Raw genomic sequence first — 21,547 nt, 5'->3', positions numbered from 1 at the left:
TACATGTCGTAAAAAAACATTTTTTAGTAGTGTTGGATTGTAATGGAGCTAACAAAGCCTATCCCTGGATAGTGGATAACTAATACAGTTAAAACTCTATAAATTAATAATGTCAAGACCGGAGAAATTTATTAATTTAGAGAGTTATTAATTTATCGATAAATTAATAATTATTAATTTAAAGAGTTTTTAAGTAATTATACTGTACATACCAAACAAAAAGGCAAATTAGTCTATGCCTCTTAGAATTACGTTGCAGCGAACCTTGGAACTCAATGTAAATTAGTAACTATTGTGTTCATATGCTTTGGAAATCAATAATGACTTTTGAAGTACAGTAAATGTAAACAAGAGGAACAAATGTGTTCAATGTATTCTTAAGCAAGTTTGGCATATATAAATTACATGAATGTGTTAGAGTATTCAAACCATATCTCACAAGATGACTTCTCATCTAAAAGGTGTTGCAAAATCAACTACAGTATGTCAGATCAAATACGTAAGGAGTTGTGTGAGTACAAGAGAGATAATCCTGCAAGCACACAAAAAGACTTGTAGAGATGGCTTGAGGGAAAATTTGAGTTGAAAGTTAGTCAAGGAACAATATCAAACACACTTAAGCGGTCAGATGACTATCTCTCTGCTGAAATAAAAAAGGAAAGAGTAGAGATCAAAAGATACAAACCAGCAAAATATCCTGACATGGAGAAGGTTGTTTATGAGTGGTTTCTCCAACATCAAGAACGTGTGAATATCACAAGAGAATTAATTTTGCAGAAGGCAAGAGATATAATGAAACTCATGTATCCTCATGATGATTCAGATTTTAACTTCTCTATAGGATGGCTTGGGAAATTCAAGCACCGACATGGCATAAAGTCATTTCATCGTTTTGGCTAGAGTGGGTCTGTTGATGTACAAGACATGGAGCAGAAATTGGTATCGATTCGGGAGAAAATTGATCAATTCCCTATGAAAGATGTTTTCAATATGGATGAAACTGGGTTTTTTTTATGGGCTACAAGCTGATCATTCATTGGCAACAAAACAACTTGAAGGAAGAAAACAAGATAAAGAAAGGCTGACGGTAGTTATTTGTTGCAATGAAGATGGCTCTGAAAAAATACCTCTATGGATTATTGGGAAATATACAAAGCTTCGCTGCTTCAAGAATGTCAACATGAATAGCTTGGATTGTCAATATCGAGCTAACAAAAAAGCATGAATGACTAGTGTGCTTTTTGATGAATATGTTCGTTCATTTGACCAAATGATGCATGGTAGAAGAGTTATACTTGTGGTGGATAATTGTCCAGCACATCCAAGAAATATTGAAGGGCTAAGAAACGTTGAGTTGTTCTTCTTGCCACCCAACATGACATCAAAGATTCAACCTTGCGATGCTGGGATAATAAGAGCTTTCAAGATGCATTACCGTAGAAGGTTTTACCGCAAAATATTGGAAGGTTATGAGGTGGGACAATCTGATCCAGGGAAGATAAATGTCCTTGATGCTATCAATTTGGCAATCCCAGCTTGGACGATAGATGTTCGAAAAGAAACAATAGAGAATTGCTTTCAACACTGTAAAATTCGTTCAACTAGTGACGTTGCAAGAAATTTGGATGAATCCACTTTTGATGAAGAAACTCAAGACTTCGAGACTATGATCAATCAATGGGGCTATCGTAATAAGATGGATATCGATAATCTAATGAACTACCCAGGTGAAAATGAAGCATGTTTGGAGGTTCAGAGTTTAGAAGATATCGTGGGTACTATCATTGAGAACAATGCAGAGGATGACAACGAAGATGATACGATGTCTTTGGAGCCTGTTACGCGAAATGAAGCACTTATGGCGTCGAACACTCTTCACAACTTTATGATACAATACAAAAATACAACACCTGAGCTATTGGATGCAATAAGAAAAGTTAGAGATGAGCTCCAAATAGACTTGAACTTTAAAGGAAAACAGACAACTATTGAATCATATTTCAATAAAGTGTAATATTTTTTTTTTCAGTTTCTATGAATTATTAATTTATGATTTTCTTGGGATAAAAAATTATAAAGGGATCTCACGAAAAATTATTATCTTATTATTTTATCGAGTTTTTCAATTTTTTACATTGGCCCAAGTCGGGACCGAACAAATTTATTATTTTAGAGAGTTTATTAATTTATCGAGTATTAATTTAAAGAGTTTCAACTCTACAAGGATTTTCTTCCTACATTTATCATTTTTCTTCTACACCCAGCAGTGAGAGTGAAAAACCAAAAACACCCTTACGTATAGTCTATACGGATTGCCAATCCGTAAGGCCATGGACCTCACACACACCACACTCACTCCCTCCCCCTCCCTAGCCAACGCCTTCATGAGGATCTTAGCAGCCTCGCGTGACTTCGACACGACGATGCTGCCAAGTGGGACGAGAGGGAAGGCAATGGCCATCAAGGACACAAGGGTAGAGAGCACCACGGTGTCTAGCCCCGCCTCGGAGGCGTCTAGGGCATAGAGGGGGAGGTGCTTCACGGCGAGGTTGAAGCGAAGGGCGGTGGTGAGGAGGTGGTGGTGTGGCGGCGCGACAGAGTTGGCGTAGCGATCCATGAGGTGTTGCAGTGTTGCGGCGTGGCGATGGTGAACAAGGTAAGGCCATTACGGATTCACAATCCGTATGTGTTGGAATATTTCCAAAAGGAGTAATTTTGGAATATTTCAAAAAGTGTTAGTGTAGAAGATTTTCTTCCGATGCAGGAATCAAATCCCACTAATACAACTAGCATGGCCCACGTTCTATATTTGGATCTCCGGAAAGAGCTAATGAGTCCCTAGAATTTGAAAATTTCTTTGGGGCATTATTTTTTGCATAACTCAATTTTGGGTTGTTTCCAACTATACCCCACAATTTCTAGCGGCACCCCTTTATATTAAGAAAGAGGTTAATCTTAAATATAAAATCTAATACATACATATATATATATATATATATATATATATATATATATATATATATATATATATATATATATATGTGTGAATATTTTAATGACTCCAAATGTCATTACATGAAACACTAAGGTTTTAACAAGAAAAAAATTCATTTTTAGTCCCTTTAAACTCTTGAATAAGTTTAATTAATGAAAATGCGCATAAATTTTTTTTCCATGAATACAAGTATGTCATATAAAACTTTGTCTATAAAAGGTCCTCAATTCGTAAAATATAAAAGGTAAGTAAGCCCCAAGGCAAGACAACATCAAACCTTACCACGAGTGACATGTTCCTCAGAGGCTACATCATAATCTGCTCCCGTATCAAATGATACGATCATCACAACATGATTCATTTTAATCAATAAACAACAACTCAAATTTTAAAACTCAAAACCTCAAATGCACAAACTTCCATTTTTAACAACATCATTTATTTTCCAGCGGCCTTGAAACCAATTCACAACAACCTAAGCATAGAAAAGGATAAAGCTTCCCTTACTTATCAAACCCAAGGTGGTGACTCTTTGAAGAAGAAAGAAAAAAAGAGTGAGCTTCAGGTCCAAGTGAAGAACTTTCCTTCAATCCCATAACAACCACACTGTACCAGCATCAACTCAACTCCAAAGCCAACCAAAAATAGAATCAAAACCCCTTAAAACCAAGCTTTTCCATGAAAATTCATGATTGCTCTAGGGAAAATGAAAATGAACTCAAAGAGGAAGAAAGGAAGATTATCTCACCTAGGACTAGTTAACAACCACTATAGGGAGGATAAATGAACTTTCTTTTTTCGCACAACACCAAGGTACAAGGTTCTCTAATGGTGGTTCTTGGAGAGAAGATAATTATGAGGAGAAGTGTGTTGAGAGAGAGAGAGAGAGTTTCAACACAAAAGAGAGCCTATGATTCTTATAGTTCCTACTTTTCACACCTACACCTTACTATACATACCCCTTCAACCATAAACTAAATACCATCCTCTTAAGTCCAAAACACTAAAATTCACAAATCACACACACACATACAATCAAATCACTAAATTTATTAATTCATTCATTCAAGTATTTAAACTAAATTTAATTTCTCTTATAATTTAATTAAATCACTTGAACAATAAATTATGAAAACAAAATGCTACACTTTTATTCTATGAGATGATATCCCTTCTATTTTCATTCTCTATTAAATACAATTAATTATATTTTTATTTGTTTTATTCTTTCCTATTAAATGTAATCAATTTTTTATATTGATAATAACATATTTAGGTCATCTATGGTAATCAACCATGACTAGAATATTTTAATTAATTGATAATTAATAATATAACTATATACTCTTATTCAAATTTCATTCTTTTCTCTCCAAAATCTTACAAAATTATTTTCTTTTATTTTTTCATTCATCTCAATACATATTTATGGTAATTAAGATAAACATTTTTTCTCCTAAAGAAAATATAATTTTTTTTCCGAATGAAATACTATTCTTTTCTTTACCTAAATGCTACTTACTAATTATTAAATTTTATAGTGCAGCAAAGGCATCCGAAAGATCCCCTTAAAAACCGATTCATAAGGGGGTGATTTACCCAACTATATAAGCACTTATCATTTTTATGAATTACCCAATATGGGACTATTCTTAACACTAATTTTTCCCAAAATTCATGGAGTGATTTTCTCTCTCTCTAAAAAGCATCAAATACATATTTTTATCTTACAATTTATTTTGCTCAACCATATCCTTTGTACATGAAATACAATTTTTTTATCAAGAAGTTGAGCACAAAATTGTTCATTTCGTAATTTTATGTGTCATAATTAATTAATTATTTATAAATTGATCTATATTAGCACGGTAATTAAAATAGAGAAAGAAATTATAGCTTTCTAATATATTTAGACAAGCTTACAAATTAGTATAGCAATTCTGCCTAAAAAATATTACTATAGCAATAAAAATATTAGGTCGTTTATATATAACTATATGTAACAAATATATTGTGTATAACTTCAAACATTAGTTACTGATTTTTCATATATATTTGGTGCTCAATTAGGAAATTATCAATTTGGTGCTAAATTAAGATACAGTAATATTCTCTCGTCTTTATACACAATCACGAAAATTATTACTATCTAATATTTATATTATATTTTGAATTTTGAAATTCAAACCGATCAAGTTATAGGATTAAAGGCGACCATGTAAAAAATAAATAAATAAAAATGAGAAAGGAATATTCGAAAGAGTCTCAATATGGGTATCAAGGTATTTTAGGAGGTGTTTGATTTGATTATTTTATGTTTTCATTTTCATTGAAAACAGAGAATAGTAATGAAAATGTATTTGGTTGGATTTCTGAAAACATTTTCACTGAAAATGAAAACAGAAAACAACCAAGAAATGAAAACAATAAAATCTCGTTTTCAGTGTTTTCAATCAAAAACATAAATTTCATTTCGGGTAAAATGAAATTGCGGTGACAATGAATGTAATTTTAAGCAAATATAAAAATACAAAAAGACAAGAAGTCAATATTTTTATTTCATGAAAACAGAAAATGAAAATGCAAATCAAATATACCCTTATTTTTTCTTTTCGCTTTTGATATCTTTCATTTCTTTAGATTCATTTTTGTATTCACTCTCTCCTATCATTTCTCTAATGTCATATAGTTTTTTGTTACATGTTCTAAATAGTCACCCCTAGTGTATTGATTTATTTGATTATCTTTGTCTTCTCCATGTCTTTGTTAATGTGAGAGAAATAAAGAATATACTGTCAAATTGGGATGCATATACTAAGGTATTTTTTTCTCTTTCTTTTATGCTTTTTTGCATTTTCTTCGTTTGAGAGACTTCAATTTTTTCACTTTTATATTTTATTGTTTCCTTTAATTTGTTTGCTTATTTTATTTTTGTTTATTATATAGTCTAGAATGGACAGTTAGGATGATGACATAATAAAGGATGAAGGTGAAGGTGGTGTTCTAGGTCATAGCTTGCTATCAACTTTATCTTCATTTGAGTTTATTTATTTATTTATTTATATTGCTTTAAATTTGATCTATCAAGATTTATGTTCTGCTGGATCAAATGTACATATCCAAAAGAATTAAAGAGAGAAATGAGCATATGGATGAAGAGGATAGTCTAAACTAGGTTTTAAAGCAAATGTGATCATTTTGATTCGATGTTGATTGGGTGTAATTTATCTAGTGCTAATATTTTTTTTGCTGAAGATTTATTCAGTACTAATGTAATTTTCCAATTATGTTTTTTAAAGACTAAAATAATTACATGTAATTTTTTATATATAAATAACAATTAATATAACTGAAATGTTTATTTAAATTATTTCTATAGTAATTAAATCTGTTGATCTATAAACATTTAATTATATTTAATATCCGTTGAAGAAACTTAAACATGTGAATAAAAAGAAATTTCCATTATTTGAATTATGAATTAATAAAAAATAATGTTGATTTGTTTGATTTAATGGGTGTAAAAAAAATTAATGTGAAAAATCTATGACACGTTTGATAAGATGGGACGAAATAAATGTACAAAGACACTTGGATAACAAAGTAAGAAAAAATAAAATATATGCATGGACAACTCAGATGTATATATGCATGATCAGATTCGAAGTGCAATTACGGAAAAAGTTCCGTGTGTAACTATTATTAAACGTAAAATTATTACTATCTTTTAAATAAATTGATTTTGAACAATTACAGTAACACATACAAAATCTTTTACGCTAATATATTATTTTGTATTCTTAGAATCTTTTATTTGGATAATCAATTAAAATATACTGTTAAAAATGGGAGAATGTACTTTGCAGGAAACAAATGCCCATATTAAGGATAAAGTGATAATTTAACATGTAGCTAGTTAAGGTAATTAAGTGCAAGTAATAAATTTAATTCAAAAAAATAGTGTCTAATTAGTAATTAAATGGCCATTATTTTTTTTTCTAATTCCAATATATAAGTTAAACAAGTAGAATAGTTTTCTGGAATATAGTTACAATAATCAATTATCTATGCAATATAGATCAAAATAATAAAAAAAATATTTTTATTTAATTAATTGTGATATATTTAAAAAGTTGAAACTATGCAATTAACTACAAGAGTAAAATATAAAAACATGCATGCAAATCATAATAAATATATTTTATTAACAAGACACAAAATTCTATTGTAATTAAACAGTTTTATTCAATTTTTTTATACCAATCAAGCTTGTAAGCAAAAAAAATAAAAATAAATTAAATCATTTTTTTTTTTGAAAAAAAGAAGTCAAAATAAAACATACAAGACATCACCTAATGGAAGGAAATTCTACTTAAAATAACACTCCAATAATATTAATTTATTGAAACATGTGTGTATATAAACATATATTTAAATATTTATTCACATATCTATTAACCTACATTTATTAAAATTTAAACTAAATACTTAATAATATTAAAAAATTAAAATAATGTAAAAAATTACTCCTATAAATTATAAAATATTAATTTAATATATGTGCAAAGCGCGTCACACTAAGTTAGTTATATTTTAGATTAGACTTCTCGGAATATAAAAGGGTTATATCTTTACATTTGAGATAGACTCATCCGAAATATAATTTTACCTTTTAGATAAGTCTTTTCAAAACGTAAAGCAGGTGTCGTAGAAACTTTGTGGGATGCAAGAAGAAAGAACTAGCGTGAGTTTTAACCACACAAACCATTATAACTGTTCCTCTAAAACTATCCTTGAGTAGGAATAGGGGTAGAAAAAAAAGTAAGCTAGACTTTGGCAAACTTAAACTTGACTTGGTTTATAAGTACAAAGTTTGAATATAATTTGTTTACTTGTTACAAATTAATTTTTAAAGTTTGACTTGACTTAGTCTAACCCAAATGTTTATTTACATGACTTAATTTATATAAGGTTTATAAATAGGTAAACATGCCTAATTGCTTATATACGAAAGCTTCTAAGCCTAAATAGACCCTTAAAAATATTATAATTAAAACATTAATTTTAGGTGTATAATTTATAAGAATATCTAAATGAGATATTTCTTTTTCGAATACATATTTGGTTTAATGTTTTTGTCCTTAAATTAATCAGAAAACTACCACCTATTATCCTTGTCTTGCTGCTCATGTAATCAACAATCACTATCTTAGGTTGTCAAACAAAATTGTCCACAACCAATTACTAAGCCACTCCTTTACAATTGATGTAATCTCAAATGTGGCCGTCCATATTTTATTTTGAAGGCCCTATACATTCCTCAACCACCTATTTTCTGAAATACTAACCTGACCCAATTTGTTCCAATCAACGATTTTGTTGGCATTGCTCACTAGGTTCTGCACTTTGTCACTCTCTATTTTTCAATCCATTCTTCAATCTGTTCGCATAAAAGTTTATTTAACATTATCATCTCCTTTTATTTATCTCTTTGATCCTCTTTTGCCTTCTTCAATCCCTCTCTTTCTCTTTCCATGTTTTTTGCCAGCTTCATTGTCTCCTCAATGGTTTCTAATCTTTCAAACAAAACCGTTGTTACGTTAAGTGTAATTGTCTTATAATAATTGTTCAATGTCATGTCAGAATTCATATCTGATTGAGAATATCACTGAACATAGTAGAGTAGATTACGGTTCTCTGAAGATACTGAGTTTTTAAAGAGAGCAAGGTATGTGCATTGTGTTGTGTTTATTTTTCTCTGTGATTCTTCATTTTTCCTTCTTAGACAAATAAAAATTGGAAGATCTAATTGTTAACCATTTATATTTACATTTTATGTTGACAAAATTTGTCCATGTTGATTAGATATTATGCTTTATGTTTTGTGAACTTTATCCTACTTTAATTCTTTTGTCTTAAAGAGAAACTAAGATCATGTTTGACTTGCCTAGAGATAAAAAGGTGCAAGGTGCAATGGATGCAAATGTTATGGAAAACCTTCAAATTCTGAAATGTGTAGGGAGACATAATTGGAACTACCATGGAAATTATGGACACTGTTACTAATTACTAATAGCGGGAAGACCATGACGCAAGGTACAGAAAAGTTAAACTGATAACTAACTGAGCAGTCTCACTGTTGAAAATAATTCAAGTCTCACATCAGCTAACAATACAATCATATTAGACTTTATAAGTGAGGGGCAATCCTCACCCCTAGAGCTAGCTTTTGGGATTGAGTTAAGCCTAAAACTCACTTTATAAGATTCCAAGTCCCACATCGGCTAAAAGTAATCCCACATTAAAATATATAAGTGAGGGATAACTTTCACCCTCAAGCTAACTTTTGGAGTTGAGTTAGGCCTCTCACATTATCCACTCTAGGGTATTGGATTGGGATTTTGAGAGAATATTTTGACAAAAACAATCTTGAAGATTTTAAAAGATTATGTGGGATTGTATTGATTTTGTGGGATTTTAAAAGATTTTTTTTAAAAGACTTTTTATAATCAGGATTCTTAACCCAAGATTTTAATGGATTTCTAACACAGATTTTTAAGATTTCAAAGTACTTTATGGATTTTTAAGATTTTGAAAGATTAATACATTTTAAACAAAAAAATAACGGAAGTTACAAAAGTGAATGAAAAAGATGATAAATAAATTATAATGTTTGAATAAAGAAAATAAAAACGATAGAAATTTTAAACCTTTTAATAACAAAGTCATTATTGCCTAAAAAAATAATAACAAAGTGATTCTCACTTCATGTTCGCCTAATTATTAGCATTTCTCCACATATCTGAACCTATATTAGTCCTCCATATATTAGCATCTTCTCGTTCCTGCTCTTGTGTTTGAACAATGGGTTCATGATCATTGTCTTCGTAATTTGGTAACACTGAAGATGAAGATGAAGACTCGTCAGTAGGTTCCATTGGAAATTCATCAGAACGACATTCTTTGCGAAGAAAATTATGAAGTGTTGCACATGCCAACACAAGCTCTGCTTGTGTTTTAAATAGAAATGGAGGTGCTGACTTAAAAATTGTGAACCGCGATTTAAAAATACCAAATATCCTCTCAATCACATTCCTTAAGGATGCATGCCGAAGATTAAATAATTCCTTTTCATTTTCAGGGTCATTACCGTGACCTACAAAATCTTGTAGATGATATCGTACACCTCGATATGGGGCTAAAAATTTGCGTCGATTAGGAAATCCACAATCCACCAGATAATACTTACCTTGGGGCACTTTAAGTCCATTCTTCCTTGCCAAAGCATCACTTAACACCTTGGAATCATGTGCTGAACCCTCCCACCCGCTAAGAACGTACATGAATTCCAAATCAAGTTACAAGCAGCTAATACATTTTGTGATATATTTCCATGACGATCACGATAACTGCTTACATCTCGTCCTTTTACTGATGCGGGAATATGTGTACCATCAATAGCTCCAATGCAATCCTAAAGTGTGTGTATCAATAATCATAAATATTATTATAATAATCACAATTATAATTATAATTTTGTTATAATTAGATAATGATCACATACCTTAAAATAAGGATAAAACCTTGTGCTTTCCCTTATTTTTGCAGGCACAGTTGAGCCTGGTCTAACCATTAAATCAGGTGCTAATGAGTTCAGAGCTTTCAAAATCTTGTGAAAATTTTCACTTGTAGCAAATTGTGATCGGCCAAATGTATTGCGGATTACACAATATCGAGTGTTCTGGCCGACAATCTGTAGGAATGATGCAAGCATTTCTTCAACACAAATAAATCTTGTATCCTCCAAAGGTGTTTTTTCTCTTATAATCGTGCACAACTTTCGAAATACATCAGGATACATCCTATATACTTGTCGAAAGATTGCAGGATCATCGTTTAATGCTTTGTGTATATAGTCATATCCCCGACTAGTAATTTGTCGTCGAGTTAATGGACGTTCAATATGTTCACCACGCATCATATTCAAAAACTGATTTAATATATCTATTAAAGCATAAATTGTCATCACATATGTGTATGTGGCTTCATAAAATTCTTCATTTGTTTCCTCGTCATCTATATCTTCATCATTTGTATCTTCATTATATATATCTCCATCCATTTCTTCGTTCTTTATGTCATGGTCATGGTTATAAGTCAATATCAAAGTTAATATCAAAGTTAATACAAATTCATATATAAAATAAATATAACTAAAGTTTAACCACAACAATTTCACAAAATATATAACCTAAATACTTCAACCATAATAGTTCGACCAAAAAACAAACCAAATATTTCAACCAAAATACAACCATAATAGTTCAACCAAAAAACAAACCAAATACTTAAACCAAAATAGAGACCCAAAAGATATAGTTCAACAAACTCACGATGTTTAAAATAATATGTTAATAATAGATGATCAAAATATTAATTATTCCCTAACTTAAAGTTTATCCAAGATGAGCGTTCTTCCTGTGACATCTTCAAGAAAAAATCCTTTTTTGCTTTAGTATTTAACAATTCAGCTGTCTTGAAACGCGTTATGTCATCCAAATTTGGAATTTCTTTTATAACATCCCAAATAATACCCTCGAGCTCTCTATCTCTATCTCTATCTTTTTCTCTTTTCTCCATCATGTTGGATATTTTTTCAAAATTCACAGCAATAGTCCCAATGCCAACAGAAAGATTTTGCAGAACGTTGCCTTGATTGTTGATCCCAACAGCGCTTGAACTCCGTCCATACTCGGATCTCCTTCGCTTGTGACAGTTTTGTTTTTCTATGGGAACCTCTGAATCTAAAGGGGGGTGGGATGGTGGACTTGGTTGGTTTGGTGATGGAGGCTGATATGCTGGTTCTTAGTTATTTGGTGTTATGAATGTATCACTATTAGGATCATATGAAAATTCTTCTATCCCAACAGTTCTATTTTCTGGCTCAAAAGTTTTTGCATCAGTATCATCTGGATCGACTGATATAGAATTATTCCCGCTAGAAACTCCACCCCCAACAACGATCTTCAAATACTCATAATCAACCATACTTTTTCCTCGAAGTTTGCTGTGACTTGGGTGGGACTAAAAAAAAATCATTGTTAATATACTACAAATATTATAATTTACTAAATTTATAACTATTAATATATTTAAAAGATTATGAACTTAGCTCACCTTTAAGTAATCTTTCCATACATCCTCATGAGCAGTGAAAGTTTTTCCAATTGGGTCCCATCCAAAGCCAGAGTTGTTGCGCATAAGGGTTGACATCATGTTATACTGGTTTCGAAACCACTTCATCCGACTCAAATAATGACTATAAGTTTTAGGGAATTTAGTTTTTGCATTGAGTTGAGGAAGTATTATTCGTTCTACATTTTGTTTGCTAAGTGACCCATTGGCATCACGCAATCCCCTATTCATAGCATCCACCAAGAGGTGCAACAACTCATTGGTATCCTCCATAGTCCAAGATACATAATTATCTTTGTCTCTACTCTTTCCTTTGTTATTTTCTTGTGAATCCCCCATTTGATCGCTAATATATATATAAGAAACTAGTTATTTGACAAAAATAGTTATTGTTTCCTAATTGTCAAAAGTATAGTGACTATATCCCGAATAATATACAATTCAATAGAAAAACCAATAAAAAACTACCTAATAATAAAATAAGGGTCATGCTAACATGCGCACTTAGGACACATGTTAAGGATACTTCCAATAGTAACTATGTCTTAAAAACAACAATTTTTGACTTTTAAAAAAGTAAATTGCATAACTTTCAATACAAAATTTCTATACATAATACACTAACAAGTGTCTTAAGGGCACATGTTAGCATTTTCCATAAAAATAATACTCATATATCATAAAATCATTTAAAAAAAAACTATTAACAAAATAACAATAATAATAACACAATAACAATTAAAAAATTATTAACACAATAATAATAATAATAACACGCTGTCAAAAAAATAATAATAACACATTAATAATTAACATTTTAATAATAACACAAGAAAATAATAATAATAATAATGGACGTTGTAAAAAAACAAGTTGAAGAAACAGAAAAAAAAAAGAGTTTTTTATTTTGATTTGCATATACAGTACTAAAAAAAAAGCAATATGAAATCTTGATGCATATCAATTGCCATTCTTTTGATGCATATTCATTGCCTGGACGTTGAAAACAATATGAATACGAAATCTTGAAGCATATACAGCACCCTTTTCTTTTGATTTGCGTAATATACATATAGTATGAACAATATTGACTATCGATTGCCATTAAAAAAATAGGTAAAATTGATTGAAAAGTTATAAGAGAATGAACCTGGTAGTGGTTTGTGTCTTGTTCGGCAGGAGAAGAAAAAGTCTTTGGAAGATTATGAAAAGTCTCAAGGGTTTGGGTGAGATTGTTGGAGGAGTATTTTATGTGTATTTCTAACTAAAAAGTCTCTCAAAATCTATTCCACAAAAGAATCCATCAAAATCTATTTACTTTTGAATACCAAAAGACATTTTAAAAGTGGTAAGAAATCTCAATTGAATACCAACAGATTTTGTTGCCCTGAAAAAAAAATCTTTATTGTCTTAATTGAATACCACAAGATTTGTTTATATTTTATAAAAGTCTTGATTGAATACCACAAGAATTTTTAATCATAAAAAAGTCTTTTAAAATCCTTTGAAATCTTAATCCAATACACCCCCCTAAGACTCACTTTCAAAGTTCAAACATTTTTCTTTTTCTCCAACGTCCGTAAGTTTTCACATTCTATTCAACCTCCTTCCTCTCTCCCTCTTCTCATGAGTTTTCAATCCAGCTCTCAAATCAAATCACAAATTCTATTAAACCACAATCATTCTTCTTTTGTCAAACCACAAACCCTTCGTCCCCAAAAAGCTCGCAATGGAAAATGGGTCCTCTCTAATTACAAGAGCACTTCCTACGCCTTCCTCAAAGTGGATCCTCTCTGATAATGAAAAGAAAAATGACGAGGGTGAGGGCAAGTGGGTTCTCAAGGTTGATGTGGATGGGGAAGAAGAGAAGAGGGTGTGGAAATAAGGGATGTGTGTTAGGCAGTTCAAAATAACGTTTGGGAGGGACGAGATTAGGTTGTTGGGGGCTGCTGATTCTTTTGATAGTGATTTATTTCTCTCACCACGACATGGTCTGCATTTCATCCAATTATTCTACACTCTACATTGATGCCATTTTCCTTATTCAAATTTTGGCTTCTAGGTTTTCAAAGCATTGTTCTAAAGACTATGTTCCCACTACAGTTTGGAGCTCTATAACTATGCACTAACATTCTTTTACAATGCAGATTTTTTTTTTGGACAAAATATTGAATTTTTCTCTCTCTTTTTGACGGGTAAATGTTGGTTGAAAAGGTGGGGAAGCCAATCTTTCGCATATCTTAATTGGATAAATGTTGTTTCTTCAATGTTTCTCTTCCTTTGTGTGAAATGTTTGTTGCCAAAGAAGCCTCTAGTTATATCCAAGGTTACTTTCATATCTTATATGATCTGCTTCAATGCTTCTCTTTTTGTGGTCATCTTTGTGTTTGTGTGATATGTTCTCTTAAAACTAATTTTTCTTCATCAACAATAATATTTTTTTGCAGGATCATGAACGTTTTCGATTCAATTGATCACCCGTGGGAGGAAGTACTTTTAGACCTCAAAAGCTTACGATTATCTATAACAATATATAAAATTAATCAACTTAGTATGTTTTATGTGATGAATAAGAGAACTAAATTAGGCCTAAGAATCCAAAAACTTGTGATAATGCTCAATGGGTTTATTACTTTATATGTTTGAGATATTTCGCTTACGTTTAAGTGATTGACTAGCTTGGTGTAACTTTTTAGCTCCTGATTGTTTAAAAGGTTCTATTTTAAACATTAATTTTGAATATTTGTGCATTCATTTAGCAATTTGGGTTTTCCTTATAGTGCTTGATGATTGAGCAATAACTATTTTTTTTACTCTACTATAAATGTTATTTACTATGACGCGCCAATAACGTCATTTGGTAGAACTTGTCTTTGAAGATAATGGGATGACAATATCGTAGTTAAGTTGTAAGTTTAAGGACGGTTATTAAAAAAATCATTGTAGTTGAACTCTCTACAAAGACTGTTTTACAAAACCGTCTTTGAATGGTTATACTTTTTCTTGCTTTTTTTTTCTCTCTCTCTCATCTTATCGGTAGCACACTGGTCCTTTATTTCTCTCTGTTATTCTCGCTTTCTCTCTCTTTCACTTTTCTCGTTTTCTCTCTCTCTGGCGGAGGATGACGTGGGTCTGTGCAGTCTGTGCCGTCGGAGGTGATGACGCCGCCATTGCGGGGAACTGGCTTGTGGTACTTATAGCGACGGTGGTGTTTGAGGGTGGGGTTATGTGGTTGTTTTTTTTTTTTGTGGGGAGGAAGGGTATTTGGGGATTGGGATTGATGGTCGTGGAGTGGTGGAGACGATGGAGGCGGGATCTAGGGGTGGTGGCGTTTGTTCTGGAGGGGGTGGGGGGGGGGTATTTGGGGTTTAGACTTGGAAGGAGAATGTTCAAGAAAAAGACGACGTTGAAGATGAAGAAGAAAAGGAAGATGAAGCGGAAGAGAAAGAGAAAGAGAAGGGTAAGGGTAACTTGTCCCCATCGAAGAGCTTACTTGACCTCGCACCACCGAATCATTCCCTACTGATTCAACTGAACAAGACTATCCTCACCATTCACTAGTTAGGTCAGTTACTCTCTCTCTCTCAACACTTCACAAAACCCTATTTGATTTACCCTTTTTGCGTTGATTTCATTCTTATATTCGAACCCAATCGACGTTACAATCACAATTGCAATTGTAGAAATCACCTATCGCAATTGTAGAAATGTGCATTCCAATGTCAGGCCCTGCCAAAACCTTTTTGTATTTATCAGCCCGATAAATACCAAGCTCCTCATGTATTCTTCTTTCTCTATCACTGTGCTAATTCAGTAATTCATTTTGGTTTGCAATTTCTTCATTCATTTTGTTTTCTTCTATTACCAGATGAAGGATTTTGCTACGGAGAACTTTCAACGAATATGCGAAGCGTATGAGATTCTCTCATATTGAAACAAAAGGCAAATATATGATATCTACGACATGGAAGGGTTGACCTCTGGTTTCGAACTTGGTCTAAGGCTTAATGGAGCTGAAGAGATCAAGGCAGAGCTCAAGAGATTGAAGAGGATGAAGGAACATGAGAAAGTGGTAGCGCATTTTCTACCCTTCGGTACGATTCTGGCCATTATGTCTTTGCCACTCTATGTAGATGGAAATGGCCTACTCATAGGATATTGCACTGTTCATCATATTTTTTTGCTTCTTTATATCAATATGAATGTGGTTGTTGAACAACGCTAGAGTTGACTCTTGGTCTCATGAAACTATGGATCTTTTCATGTGTGGGATCAATGTGTACCTAAATGGTTTTGTTTTGCAGTGGCCACTCATAAACAAATTAGAGAATTGATGTAGGTGGAAGGCCTTACAAATGATGAAGTGAAAAGTCATTTGCAAGTGAGTGTTTTTTTTTCATTTTATTTGTTGGGTAATGAATGTATAATGGGGTCGAATTAATTCAAAACTGAACTCAATTCTCAAATGTTATCTTCATTACAGGTAATTGATTTGACAAAATTTGTGACATTACATATAGGTAGAATTAATAGGTTAAAGACAGTGATATTGTCATAATGAGAAAATCATGTAGCGAGAAAACCACATGATTTTTCAAATTAAGTAATTAAGTTTTATCGTAGATCTAATTTAGTTTGGCATATAAGGTACTGATTGTCCTGATTTGCAGTAGTAGCTAGTTTGGTACAGAGAGCAAGATAACTTCTATATGTATGCTTATCATGTAGTCATTTGTTTTAATAAATTTGTGACACATGTTTTAAGCTATTGTACCAATTTATTAATATCTTTTTATCCTTAATTAGTTATTCAAGTAAAGGGTGAATGGGATGCTGGCAACCTCAAACTCTGGTATTTGTCATAAACATTCACTTGTTTTGGCCTTATGTAAGGAGTAAACCCCACTGTACTTAAGTCTTTGACTAATGGAGTAAAGGAAATGGAGTATTCTGATATCTGCATCATCGGGTATTATTGTCATTGGGTGTGTTTGCATTTTGATACTGACTAATGGAGTATCAAAGGAAATGAAACTTAGAGCATCACTGATCAGTCACCTAGAAGAAAGAAGGAAGGCAGAGGCATCAAGCAACTACAAAAGTCAACTTCTTGCAAATATAAGGTTAGTTTTTCAAGATCAATGTGAATTTAGAGAACACTGATTAAGCTGAAATCATATAAAACAGAGGATGAAGAACTCTAGTCTTAGGTGTCCATGTTGTTTTTATCAAACATGTATATATCATGTGCTTTATCCAATTTATGGGTTAAATTATTTAATTTAGAGAATATGGAAAAATATGTCTCAGTTGATCAGGGGTTTGAAGGAGAAAGAGACAACTGCTTTATTTATTGACAAACCTTATTGTTGTTTGAAACTATGTTCTTTGGTGTCAATAAACAAGATAATATAAATAACCTTGTACACAAGCTACTCTATGTTTGAAACTAGGTTCTTTGGTCTCAATACTTTATTTATTGATTAGGGGTTTTATATCTCTCTTTTTGTCAGGGATTTCCATTTCTTGTGAGTGTTATCCATAATTTCTACTTACCATTTGTCAGACAATATTTTTGTACAATAATATATTTGTTGCATAGATTTGCTAGATATGGCAGAAAGTTAGGTCACAAGATGATACGGGTTTTCAGTGCTTCTTGGATCGAGTTGAATATAGCCACAAGAGTATTTCACAATATGAACGGAAGTATGGCCCAGGCTTTGTGAGCATTGGTGGACTTGGTATGCTTATTCTTAGACTGCTTAATATATCATGAGAATACATTTGATGTAATATACACTTGGGACACCTTGCTGCACGTCAAAGTAAGGAACTATGCTTTTTTTTTATTGTTTAAATTGTTAGTTTTAGTAGTGTCATGCTTTATAGTATTGATAGGATTGTAGGTGTATGCCTCTGAAAGTATATAGGTTAGTTATTTGAAGCACCATGAAATACATTATATTAAATGTGAAATGCTGAGGAGAAATCAACATTTCTATGGATCAATACAGGATAAACCAACCTTGTCTTTAATATCTTTGTTACTGAATAAAGAAATCAATGCTTAACTTAATTGTTGCAATAGTGGAATAGAGCTAGATTAATTATTTTTGTTCGTTATCCAAAAGTAAAGTAAGATTGACTATCCAAATGTGCATGTATCCAGCGACTTCCAACTCGAAGTTATACTTCACAACTGCAAGAACTTTAATGCATTTGTCATAAAGTTAACAAAAGAGGAGGCAAAAAGAATGGCATGTACTATAATCTCCTTTCCACACAACTATTTTTCTTAATTATTCATTATATGTTATGGAAGATAAAGCATAGTGTTAATTACTTTGGAATTGCAACAGAAATGGACAATGTTATCTCTGTTTTCCCAAACAAGAACAGTTGTCTTCACACAACAAGGTCGTGGAACTTTGTAGGCCTTCCTCAGAATGTGAAAAGAGCAACCACAAAGAGTGACATAATTGTGGGAGTATTAGACACGTGAATTTGGCCAGAGTCTGAGAGCTTCAATGAATAAGGATTTGGTCCTCCACCAACCAAATGGAAAGGATCTTGTCATAACTTCACCTGCAACAAGTAATCATTTATTTTGAAAATTATATTTATACTCTTATATTTCTTTTCCTTCTTATCAATAATATTATTAAAATTGTTCAGTTCATAATGTGTCAATTGAATAATTTTTTTTAATTTATTTATTTATTTTATTCAATTTATTATATTTTTTACTTTTTTTAAATTCATGTAGTGCACAGATTTCAATACTAATTTTATATATAACTCCCTTTTTCTTTGTATTTATCTTTTTTTTTTTAATTCAACGAGTCTCACCCATTGAATCAAAGTCTACTTTCTAAGACGGATTTTAAAAAACCCCGTATTAGAATTATCATCAATTTTTAATTTTTTTTTAAAAATGATTCTAAGAACCATTTTAGAAAATATATTTTCTTAGACGGTTTTTGAAAGAACCGTCTTAGAATTATCAATTTTTTTAATTTTTCCTTAAAGAAATTCATTTTAAGATAATTTTTAGTTAAGAATTATTTTAGAAATATGTCTTCTTTAAGACGATTTTTTTAACCATTATGGTTTCCACGATGTTAGATTTAAAGACGATTCATAACCGTCGTATAAAACTTATTTGGACCGTCGTAGAATACACTTTCTACACTAGTCTGGACTTTCATATTTTTAGGAATACCTATCTGGCAGTGACAACAATTTATATTTTTCGTGTGGATGATCATTCTTATGATCACAATTCAGGCCTCATGGAGGTTGTAATTTGCACCTGAACAATGCACCAACCAACAATAATTGTCCAAAATAGATGTCAATATTTCCCCAACATCATGCCAAACAAATTAACAATGTGTAACTTAACATTTTTCATTTGGTAACAATGGTTTCATTGGTGCTACGCTAGGTGTTTGACATTCATTAGGTTGTGGGAAGATGCACCCTCCTTTAACATTGCAGAGACACTCAATGTGAGCGGAAGTAAAAAGGTAGATTGATCATCCTATTTTTTTTGTAAAAGTAAAATTATTTACTTATTATTACTTTTGGATAGTGTTGTGCTATTGATGTGCTTTAGGCTTATTATTAAATGTTAATATTACACTGGTTATTTTTCTAATTGTAGCTTCAATTCTACCAATTGCCACAGATTTCCTTGCAACTTGATAAAGATGCTGAATGTATAGCAAATCCTAGATTAATTTGTTATTTAAAATTCACATTGAAAGTACCTCTAAACTGGGGCGTGAAAATCAAACTTCATTGATTATGTGTAGAGTAGCAAAAATGTATGAAGCTCCTTCCTATGCCAAACATCATTAAAAGCCAAATATTACATAAATATCCTTCATAAGGTGGTACTATCATAAACAATTCGAACATGATAATGGGAATAATAAGTGGTCACAGAGGTGCAAATCATTGTCCATACATTTAAAACTATGACACTTATTTTGAATTTTTGAATTTTGATTGGTTACTTGGTTATCATTTAAACTGCCCACGTATTGTGTTAAGGGTCATGATTTGTCAAATCCCTTATTCTTGCTTTTCGTGTGTATTTTGGTTCATAACATATACCATCTCTCTAATTTTTTTATATGTGAAAATAATAAACTCTTTTTTATAGTATATTTCTATGCAAATTAATGCAATAGAAATACAAATACACATACACATCAAAATTAGACGACATTTGACCAGAAGAAAAGTGTTACAATATATCAATTTTAGCGCAATAACGAAATAAAAATACAAACATACAAGCGTGTCTTTAAATTAAAAAAAAAATCTCAGTTTATTAATTAAATCTGTTCATTACTTTAAAATTTTAAAATCTATCAGCTTAATAATTAGAACTTTTCCTTTTTGGTTTTCAACTTACTGATTTTTTTTTCTAGTTTTTAAACAACTTTTTAAAATAATTTGTCTCCCTTTAAAATAAACAGAGGGAGTTAAGTTTTAATTGTCTTAATTTTTTTTAAAAAAAAAAACAAAGGAGAGCAACAAAATAACTAATTTCTGTTTTGCTTCTTTTTACTTATCATTTTCATCTACTGAAATATAAAACTACCCATATTGTTAATTTTAAAAATCTACAAATTTATTAATTAGAACTTCCCATTTTTTGTTTTCAACTTAATTTTTTTTCCTTTTTAAACAGTTTTTTTAATTGTTTGTCTCCTTAAAAATTAAAGGTGAGTAACAAATGTTAGGGAAATTTTAAAAATTAAATTTGATTTATAAATGATAATTTCTGGCTTTTTGAAATTTAATTTGAATGGGATCAGAGAAAAATAAAACAAAAAGGATAAAAGACAACAACACCAAAAAGAAGTGATGGAAAACAAAGTATGAAACTAATTTCATGTTTATAAATAGTTGAGGTATAAGAAATAAAATAATTGCATATATAAATGTACATGTATTTAGAAAACATATTAAATTAAAATTAATAAACACATCAACTCATAATAATATAAATTTATAATTAAAACGTGGACATACAGTCGCTATCATATTTGTGTTTATGCTAGTAAAACATAATGATAACTTCAAATTTATTTTTCTTTGTTGTAATAAAAAAAAAACTCTTTCATTTTTACCATTTTTCTTATTGTTCTCTCATTTCTTTTTCTTTTTTCTTCTTTCTCCAGATCTTATATCTGTCATATTGGAGTGTTTCTCTCTTTTTTTCTTTTTTAAAATTATGATAATTTCTTTAATTTGTATTCTATATTCACTTCTTTTTTAAAAATATATATATTTTGCAAAAATTTAACACATTTCTGTTTAAAACTTAAGAAATATTGG

The 21,547-nt window shown here is 31.0% G+C and overlaps 3 protein-coding genes, 1 long non-coding RNA gene and 1 pseudogene across 10 annotated transcripts; 2 read left to right on the top strand and 3 right to left on the bottom strand.

Moving 5' to 3' along the window:
• Positions 1 to 442: 442 nt before the first annotated feature.
• On the top strand, positions 443 to 2,014 carry LOC114405024 (annotated as a pseudogene).
• A 7,640-nt stretch (positions 2,015 to 9,654) lies between these two features.
• Positions 9,655 to 10,339, bottom strand: LOC114415595. The gene has a single exon (XM_028380371.1). It carries the CDS (start codon positions 10,336 to 10,338, stop codon positions 9,772 to 9,774), a length of 567 nt encoding a protein of 188 aa, XP_028236172.1. The 5' UTR covers position 10,339; the 3' UTR covers positions 9,655 to 9,771.
• Positions 10,340 to 10,358: 19 nt separating this feature from the next.
• Positions 10,359 to 11,308, bottom strand: LOC114371223 (the record flags this gene model as incomplete). The annotated part of the gene is made up of 2 exons (XM_028328709.1): positions 10,560 to 11,308; positions 10,359 to 10,469 (listed from the first exon to the last, which is right to left on the bottom strand). Coding segments are annotated over exons 1-2 (669 nt in total), but the record flags the coding sequence as incomplete, so codon positions are not given.
• Positions 11,309 to 11,747: 439 nt separating this feature from the next.
• LOC114405015 (uncharacterized protein At2g29880-like) lies at positions 11,748 to 12,693 on the bottom strand. The gene is made up of 2 exons (XM_028367717.1): positions 12,173 to 12,693; positions 11,748 to 12,079 (listed from the first exon to the last, which is right to left on the bottom strand). Exons 1-2 carry the CDS (start codon positions 12,527 to 12,529, stop codon positions 11,861 to 11,863), a joined length of 576 nt encoding a protein of 191 aa, XP_028223518.1. The 5' UTR covers positions 12,530 to 12,693; the 3' UTR covers positions 11,748 to 11,860.
• A 2,885-nt stretch (positions 12,694 to 15,578) lies between these two features.
• On the top strand, positions 15,579 to 19,868 carry LOC114415573. 7 transcript variants are annotated; one of them, XR_003667378.1, is made up of 6 exons: positions 15,579 to 15,755; positions 15,874 to 15,970; positions 16,059 to 16,284; positions 16,495 to 16,571; positions 16,997 to 18,787; positions 19,641 to 19,868. It is a non-coding gene; the product is annotated as an uncharacterized LOC114415573 (long non-coding RNA). The 7 variants fall into 7 exon arrangements; XR_003667377.1 differs by having other exon boundaries at positions 16,059 to 16,571; positions 16,997 to 17,313; positions 17,793 to 18,787; XR_003667383.1 differs by having other exon boundaries at positions 16,059 to 16,571; positions 16,997 to 17,934; positions 18,553 to 18,787.
• The last annotated feature ends 1,679 nt before the right edge of the window (positions 19,869 to 21,547 follow it).

Source organism: Glycine soja, chromosome 1 (genome assembly GCF_004193775.1).
Source record: "Glycine soja cultivar W05 chromosome 1, ASM419377v2, whole genome shotgun sequence".
Classification (NCBI taxonomy): domain Eukaryota; kingdom Viridiplantae; phylum Streptophyta; class Magnoliopsida; order Fabales; family Fabaceae; genus Glycine; species Glycine soja.
This window is presented reverse-complemented; position numbering and strand designations above follow the sequence as displayed.